Source organism: Crassostrea angulata, chromosome 10 (genome assembly GCF_025612915.1).
Source record: "Crassostrea angulata isolate pt1a10 chromosome 10, ASM2561291v2, whole genome shotgun sequence".
Taxonomy (NCBI): Eukaryota; Metazoa; Mollusca; class Bivalvia; order Ostreida; family Ostreidae; genus Magallana; species Magallana angulata.
In genome coordinates, this window is record NC_069120.1 from 14,819,302 (window position 1) to 14,828,734 (window position 9,433).

The 9,433-nt window shown below is 31.1% G+C and overlaps 1 protein-coding gene across 1 annotated transcript; it reads left to right on the forward strand.

The window, feature by feature from the left end:
- The first annotated feature begins 977 nt into the window (after positions 1-977).
- LOC128167759 (deoxynucleoside kinase-like) lies at positions 978-5,947 on the forward strand. Its single transcript, XM_052833653.1, has 11 exons — positions 978-1,128; positions 1,420-1,603; positions 2,156-2,208; positions 2,494-2,568; positions 2,745-2,798; positions 3,370-3,459; positions 3,630-3,703; positions 3,944-4,032; positions 4,310-4,389; positions 4,631-4,711; positions 4,866-5,947. The coding sequence occupies exons 2-11, from the start codon at positions 1,426-1,428 to the stop codon at positions 4,947-4,949; spliced, it is 858 nt and encodes a 285-aa protein (XP_052689613.1). The 5' UTR covers positions 978-1,128; positions 1,420-1,425; the 3' UTR covers positions 4,950-5,947.
- Positions 5,948-9,433: the final 3,486 nt, after the last annotated feature.

The following is a 9,433-nucleotide window of genomic DNA, read 5'->3' on the forward strand; positions in this document are numbered from 1 at the left end:
TTTTGTTATAACAAATTAGTTATTTGATATAACAAATTAATAATTTGTTATAACAAAATACTAATTCGTTATAACAAATCAATAAAAAATACTGCTGTGACCCATATACGCTTCCGTATCTCTATAAGTCGAGCAATATCTATAAGATCTAAATAATAGTATAGTTGGGGTTCTTTCGAAATTAATTCATATTTATTAGAAAGAGAATTTTGTAAGGAGAAATTAGTTTGTTGAAACAGACTTGAAAGGTGTGTTATCTCACAAAGTTATTGTAACTGATCTGATAATTTTCACGTTTATATCATATGCATAGTATTACAGCATTTAAAACTGGTATTTCATTTCTTTTTCTCTATATGTACTATGGTTGTTTTGAATGTTTACTGTATGGCTTTGTAATATATTATGTATACAACAATGAGGAGGTTAACGTTATATCTAAGTTTTTAGAACTTGTGTCCGATCCTTTTGGCGTGAAATAGTCAATTAGATATGTTCAACTCATCTCATATTTAAGAATACTTCCATGACTTCTATATTGACTCAATAAAAATTGTCTAGTAATAATATATTACATATATATAATTACCGATAGGAAATTAATCTTTTTCATTCTTCTTTACGGTACATTCTCTGCCACAGTTTAGATACCGGTATTATCATTATCTAGTACACCGAAGGTGGACCCCCACCCCCGATTTGGTTTTTGTAATAAATTTTGTTTTAATTAATTGTACAATTATGTTTACAAGAAAGAAATCGTTAGAGTATTCATTATACGGACATACATGGCATGCACATAGTGGAATTCTTAATTCATAAAGAGGCAAAGTACATATATGCGTACTATAACAAAATATAACTCTTAACACGGACAGGATAAGTACATGTAAAAGTGCAGCAACGATTATGCGATCTTGTGAAGTTATCATGGTCACTAAAAATGACGTATTCATAGGCATCAACTGATCAAAGGCAAACGATTTCTGCTCGGGATCGAGATTAATCTGTTTCTATCATCGGAGTCTCTTGGGAGTTTTCATAGTATCTTCATTACGTAAAGCAGCATGTGCACGAAGAGAAACTTTCACTAACATTAGACATGATTCAACAGGATATATCGACAGGGTATATTGGACTAAGTACAAACAACTGTAGTTATTATTGAGATGGAATGTAATAGTAACGTCATTCTTCAAACGAATATAACTGTAATGAACTTCAGAAATAACTCGTCCACTATGTGACTATAGAATGTTTAGTGTTCATAGGAATTACAAGTTATATATTGGTGTTTCGTTGGTATTGTATTGGAACTTAGCAATTTTGGAAATGCATATTGGCGCATAAGGACAATTCCATTAAACTATTTATCATGAGAATGTCTTTGCATGCTTTTGTGTTTATTTTGACCGACAGATACAGATGGCGCTGCATGCCTTGATTGCCAATCAAAACACACGACGTATATTGGCGGTTTATTCGCCTGTTGTGTGCATTTGCGCCAAATTACTTAGGGTAGACGCTTGGAAAGGAGATAAAAATTCTCAATCTCTTGTCACGATGTTGGGTACCGAACAGATAAAGAGGTTAACGGAGAAAGGTATTTGTTATATTTCTCTTATGTGCAAAAAAGCTGCTTTAAACAATTTAAAAATAAAATTATAGGCTGTTTAACAATTTTCTGGCGCTTTTTTAATGCAGAATATTGCTACAATATTTCCTGATGATCTTTGTTATACACTGTATTAGTTTTATTTTTAAAGAACCTGTTTTTCCTTTCCTATATGTGAGTTTAATATGATGCATATATAGTTAGTGTCTCTTATTAATATTGTTCATATGACATGCCTCAACAGTTTCCATTTGAACAACAACAAAAAAAATTGCATTTACCAGTTTACTAAGAGTTAGAACTACAGTGACTGAATAAATGAGTTTTTGACATATCTAGCAGGTTTAAGTAGCTCTCTGAATAAAATGAATAATGTTCTGAATAAAATATAGTCTGCATTTTGATATGATTTAAGGGTTTCATGAGCTTAGCAAGCTCACTATGCAATATGCTTTTAGCATAGATCTAAATTCTTTTAAAGTAGACCTTAGTAGATCAACTACATCCTCTGACTAATGAAAATGTCTGGCTTCTTTTCAGTTTTTCAAGATGAAAATATACGAAGAATCATGCCAAAAGGAAAACTGTTTACAGTAAGTTGTTGATTTGTCCACACAAAAGTTTTATTTGTTGTCATACAGTTGTATGCCGGTGCACATGTACTCATGAAGAAAATGGATATAATAGAATATAGTACATGTACTATATATTGTTGTTTGTGCAACTTTAGGTTTTGCTGCTGTAAAATAATTACTAGTCAAGATTATCATTATTCTTGATATCCCCAAACTAAATAATGTTTTACATATTTTTAAAAAAGATGCTAAATGAATTAAGTTTAAAGTATGGTGTATTAAAATATCAAATCTTATTAACAGGTTTCTGTTGAGGGAAACATTGGAAGTGGAAAGACCACTCTATTGGATTACTTCAAGAACTCTCCAAATGTGGAGGTAAGAGATCTTCAGGATCTCAATTCTTGTTGAATGAAAAAGTTAGAATTTTACATGTTGAATAAATTCTTAATCATAAATGAAAACAAAAAACTGGAGGAAATTTTTTATAATAAAGTTTAGCATGAACAATATTTGTTGTCTTACAAACTGTTGAGATATGTATAACATTGCAGGCAATAAGAGAACCCGTGGAGCAGTGGACCAATGTACAGGGACACAATGCACTGGTGTGTACAAACATTGACATTCTGTGTACCCTTAATCCTTGTTTATAAAAAAACGATTCTATCAAGATGTGGAAAAAAACACTGGGGTTTTGTTTTGAGCTTCAGTATAGAATGAACTGTCATTATGTTATCTTATAAAAGGCATTGCATGTTTTCTTTCATATAAATTTTTGAGACAAAAAAGCAAAATTATAGGAAGGTAGCATCAATGGTTGCTGTAACGGTTTGGTCCTTGACAAATCTAAAAAAAAATGGTAGGTTAGAGTTGCTCTCAGGTTGTTTACAGAATCATTTTATGTCAGGAAAGTCGAGGTGTCAACTTAGTTCTTTAATTAGCATACTGAATTTTTCTCTGTCCACTTTTCTCTGTCCACAGTAACAAACCCAATAAGTGTTAGACTTACATGTGGTTAAATGCATTGAACCTAAATGACTTAAACCATAGGCAATGTGCAAACTCGGTACTGGACTCAAATCTGAAGGAAATGCAGTCACATTTATAAATTATAGGCTAGAATATGTAGTAGAGCACATTGAAACATAAAACTTGTTTTTGTTACATTGATAATAGCAACTACTGTATGACGACCCCAAGAGATGGAGTTTCACTTTTAACCTGTATGCCCAGCTGACAAGAATTCAGATGCATGCTAAAGAAACAGTAAGTTTTTTGTCATTTTGTTCATGAAAACTGCTTTATATGTACCGGTAGCTTGAACTCTATTTTTCGTCATTGTTATGTTAAATATTATGTCCAGTACTGTTTTCATGCTTAACTATAATTGTTTATTTGTCAGACTTAAAATATTCAAACTAATCTCTGTATTTCAGGATAAACCTGTCAAATTATTGGAGAGGTCCTTACACAGTACAAGATACTGTTTTGTAGAAAACTGTCATAGAGAGTAAGTATTATTATGAAACCTCAGGGGTTGTAACTGGTTTACACACAAAAGCGTTTGGTATCTGAATATATTTATATTGAACTGATTCAAAGTTCAGTCTGTTTTTAAATTCATAAAGTGATAATCTTGGATATTTTTTTTCTATGAATTTAAATCTAGAGTGTATTCATACAATATTGTGAACCGTATTTAAGAACATTATATGTATTTACATTAATCTTGGCACTTGTACACTTTCAGAAAAGTGATTAATGGATTGGAATACTCTATACTCAATCAGTGGTTTGATTATTTGACAAAGAAAGACAACACTGGTTTGGACTTGATAGGTAACGATCAGCCAAGACTAGATCTAAAATAATCTTTCTTTTAATTTTCATCAGTATGCTAAGAGAGGGGGAAAAAACCCAAATTTTTAAAAGATGATCAAAAGTATTTACATTGACAAAATGTAATGCTAACTAACAATTTTTGAAAGCAATAAACGAAATTCAAATATTGACAAAAGAACATTCTACATACCATTTATACATGTTTATTTAATTTTCCAAAAAATCTAAGATTTCATTAATACATTGTATTTGAATTGATATGTCTTATTTAAAGTTTATCTGAGAGCTGATCCCGATGTGTGCTATGAGAGAATCAGGCAAAGAGACAGGAAGGAAGAGGCGTCTGTACCTATGGTAAGTTTTATATTGCAGGAAACTAAAGTGGAGCAAAATTAAAATTTTAACTTTTGAATACTGCATACAAGCTTTTATTCACATCATCACAGGTAATAAAGGTTTTGCTAGGTAAACAGAGAATGTTACTGTTTTTTCCAAAACCAGTTCTTTATTATATGTTAATCATGTATATTGATGAATATATGCAAAAGCTTTGATGCTTTACCACAAATGAATAATAGCACAATTCTCCTTGTAGAATTTAATCCAGAACCTACATGATCTTCATGAAGAGTGGCTAGTACAACAGAAGTACTACAAGGCACCTGCCCCAGTCTTGGTGTGTAGCTATATCTTTTCTTTCTTTGTAGAAATTGCTTGAACTTGTTTGCCTATTTGGAGTCTTCTAAAAAAAAGTTGGAGTAAGGGCACAAATTTGTATTGTAATTTGTTGCAGAAATTAAGCATGATGCACAAACTTTTTTGTCTTTTAGGTTTTGGATGCCAACTGTGAGTATCTAGAAATGAAAGAGATGTACGAGACAAAAAGGGAGGAAATCCTGTGTGGTTATGTATGATAATCGAAGAAGGACAGACTTGTTCATTTAACTCTACCTCTGAATTATCACAGTTAGCTCAGGAGTAGAACATTTCTAGAGTAATTTGGAGTGTGAGGAAGAGAGAAGAATTCCAGGCCTGTGTAAGTGGTCTTAGACTGTGCTGCCGAGCTGCGAGTGTTCAGAATGTGTTGGATTGGGAGGTTATCACACAATGATATTTTAGTCAAGTCTTCTGCACAATGTGTTCAATTTTATTTTAAATATTTGTACAAAAGTTGACATTTTATGACTGTTTTTTATTGCTAGATATAAGTACATTTTACAACTTGAACTTTGAAGAATGAAAACTGTTCTAGTGTATTTATAATGGAGGTCCTTTGTAACTCAGGAAATTTTACATCGATTGTAATGTAGCCACATAGGTTTACATGAATTTATTCAGCGAGTTTTTATTACGTTCATAGTGAGTGTGGGTATTGAATAAATGATCACATCTTCAGTCTCATCTTTCTATCATCTTTCTATCATCTTTCTATGCTGCTTGTAAAGGAATGCATTATAGGGAGGTATGAATGCAAATGATGAGTGAATGGATTTTTATAAAGAATAAAAGGAACATTTTTTTTAAGTATAGTGCATGATATCAAACCAAAACATTTGTGCTTGTATAAATGACTAAGATTTTTTCAGGATTTAAAATATATGATTATTTACAGATTTTAATTTAATGACAAATCTGTTGAAGGTTCATTTTTGTTACTTTGTCATTATTTCATGTACCAGTACATGTAGTGAATAACTACCATAGTAAAATGAAAATAAGATCAATAGCATCTCTTTTGTGACCATTAATAGTTTTCATATGTATATCATAGCATGTAATTGTTCAAGCCATCACTTTGTTCAAAACTTGGGCATTGTTAAATGTTTTAATGCGTATTTGTACTTTACCTTGTTCCTTTCAATATCTTATTTACTTTTTAGTGTCAGATTTCTAAATATATTTATTATGCTAATTTCTTGCTTGTCATTTTATGAGTTTTTCTCCAAGTTCTCACTTTTGTGCAGAAAACAGATATTAAGGTTCTCTGACCCTCAGCCTCAAAGTGTTTTATCATGGAAATGTTATTTGTCCTTCATAATTTATAAATGAAATGAAATTTAAAAAAAAAAAAATTATTGATGATATCCATGCATTTTACAAAGTAATTGCAAATTTGCCCATAATGGATATAATGGAATAAATGATAAAATAAATGGTTGCATAGGTGGTTTGAACCCCTTTACCTATGTTTAGTAGATTTTTGTGGAACCACTAAGCCAAGCATTTTGATGAAAAACTGATTGTAATACATGTATTAACACTAGATGACTAAATTTCTCTATATTATTATTACTTATTAGGTTTGTTACTGACTGTTTACAGAAATTTGTTGGGTCGGTAAAGTCCATAGAATGCGAGGCGGAGTGTTTTGTTTTGTCGAGGACCTAAAGTTTGATATGTAAACAACAAAAGATATTAATATATAACAATTAAATTCAAAGGCTTATTCTCAAATTTTTTACCTTTCTCTTCAGTCTGGATGCCACTGTTTATAGGATCGTTTTATAACATCACGGGCAAAGGGGGGTCACTCTAAATATTTTTGGGCTTAAAAATTAAAGGTATGGTTGAATGTTTGTGGTAAAAATATCAGCTCAAATAAGGTTATGTCCGCCATGTTGCTGTATAAATTTTGACACTTGCCATGTAAAGAAATTTATATGGCAATCACGTGAATCGATTCATCCAATGGCGTAGAGGCATTCTAGTCCGAGGCAAAACAAAAAAGGCATATTGGGACAACTAAAAAAACCCAGATGGTAATCAAACATAGCTGAGGATCATTAAAAGATAATGAGTGGTTTTGACTTTTGAGGGAAATGTTAAATTAACATCCTGCTAAAAGTCATTGTTGACAGGTTGCAAAGGCATGCATAAAGCATGACTACAAGTCTTGTCAAGTTAAAGACTTTGGGGCGGATCCATTAACATGCTCGCCAAGTGGGGAACGGTTAACATTCCTTTTCTTGAATATGACTGGTATTGTGCTCCCACAGCCAATCATAACTTTTGTCAAAGCAAAGCAGAGAGTTACTTATGATGAGAGACTTTGATCCTAAAAACATTAATGTGTACTCATCTAGAAGATGTACTTGTATAAATATTATGATAACGTAATGTATAATATGCTATTATAAAGATGGTATATTATTTTGTTATACATTCATGTTAAATACTGAAATCTGATTGGTTAAGACGCAGTTAATAATATTTACTATTACCCTCAGCGTTAGCAACGCACTTGGCAACGGGTAACATTAAAAAATGTTACATGCGCGAAAATTATGCGCGTACGGTTCGCTGTAGAATTCACGTTATTCCTATATAAAAGCAGTAAAATTTTCTTAAAAATTTTTAAAAAGACATTCAGTATAACAAAATAAATAGTGCCTGTTGCTTTGCGTCGGTTGACAATGGTTTTCTCGGGGTGTCAATTTCAACTGTTACCCTCCCAAACAGGCACTATTTATATAGTATCACATGATATTGTATGATATGATATTTTGATATATAATAATGTATGATATGATATTGTATATTATATAATGTATAATATGATATTGTATAATATGATATTGTATTGTATAATATGATATTTTGTTATACTTTCATGGTAAAAACTGAAATCTGATTGGTTAAGACGCAGTTAATAATATTTACTATTACCCTCAGCGTTAGCAACGCACTTGGCAACGGGTAACATTAAAAAATGTTACATGCGCGAAAATTATGCGCGTACGGTTCGCTGTAGAATTCACGTTATTCCTATATAAAAGCAGTAAAATTTTCTTAAAAATTTTACAAAAGACATTCAGTATAACAAAATAAATAGTGCCTGTTTGGGAGGATAACAGTTGAAATTGACACCCCTCGAAAACCATTGTCAACCTCCGCTTCGCGTCGGTTGACAATGGTTTTCTCGGGGTGTCAATTTCAACTGTTACCCTCCCAAACAGGCACTATTTATATAGTATTATATAATATTGTATGATACGATATAATACAATATTAAATCACATGATAATATGTCGAATAATATGTATCATATTTGATACAATAACATATGATGTAATATAAGTAATAAGGAATCATTCTTTGAATATTATGAGGTGAAAATTTCGGTCAGGGTTTGATAAAATCTATCAAACTGCCCTTTGGGCTTTATTGGATTTTATCACGCCCTGACCAAAATTATCACCTCATAATACTCAAAGAATGATTCCTTATTCCTTAAGTAAAAAAAAAAAATGGTACGAAACCGGTTTGAAAAGAAAAGATAAGACTAAATAATTTTTTTAAACAGATATTTACTAAAAGCATTTTGTTGCTGCAATAAAAGTATGTACTGCTTTAAGTACTTGAACATTGATATCAAGTCCATGATCATGACTACCATATAACATTAATTCAAGTAAAAGTTGATGATCAGTACTAATTACATGTATGATAATTTTTATGGCTTTAAAAGGCGTCATTCTACACGATTCTTACTTGGGACATTTGAAAATTTAAAGATATTAAGCATCTTCAACAGAATCTACACAATTACCACACATTGCAGTTTCTGCTAAACCTTGATTACCGGTATATATATCTGCCATGAATTAAGATACTTGCATTGTTCCTCAATTGACAGTATATTATATTTACGTGTCCCAAAATTCAAAAAATCATTACTTTTCCTACAAAAATAGGAATTTAAGAGACTCTTGAAAGAGGATAAACTAGAATGTCTAGAAGCATTTCTATTAATGTGATCTGGTAAATTGAGCCATTGTTTGACAGTGGAAATGTAATTCTAATTTATGGAATTTTGAATTGTACATCACTGGTTCTTAGATTATAAATGTGAGCTGGTGGATGATATGGTTCTAATAATTCATACAAACACTGATGTGAAAAGCCATTAATAATTTCAAAAAATAAGATTAATTTGTGAGTTTTCTCCTAGTTTGTAAGAGGTCCCACCCTAATTCATCATATAGCTTTGTACAAGAGGAATTACACAACTTCGTTGCGTGGAGTATGATTAAAATGTGAATAACTAAGTTTTTAATTAAATGCTGCATTTCTTGGGATGCTAGTACATTAACCTTGCTTACATCTCTATGTTTAATAACTTCAGTGCTCTCCTTAACACAATTAAATGATCCCAAAATCAAGGTTTACAAGTCTTTATGTTTTATAATATTTAAGAATACTAGAATAAAAATATTTAAATTTCTGAAAAACAGTAAAATTTGCAAGAAACATAAAAACAGTAAAACATAGATTTGAGCAAGTCTGGAGATACATGTACTATGGTATGTATTTTACTTTAAGTAAGTCAGATATTCATTAAAGATTCATATAACATGCAATGTTATTCTTAAGGCCTCTGACATATTGAAAAGAAATA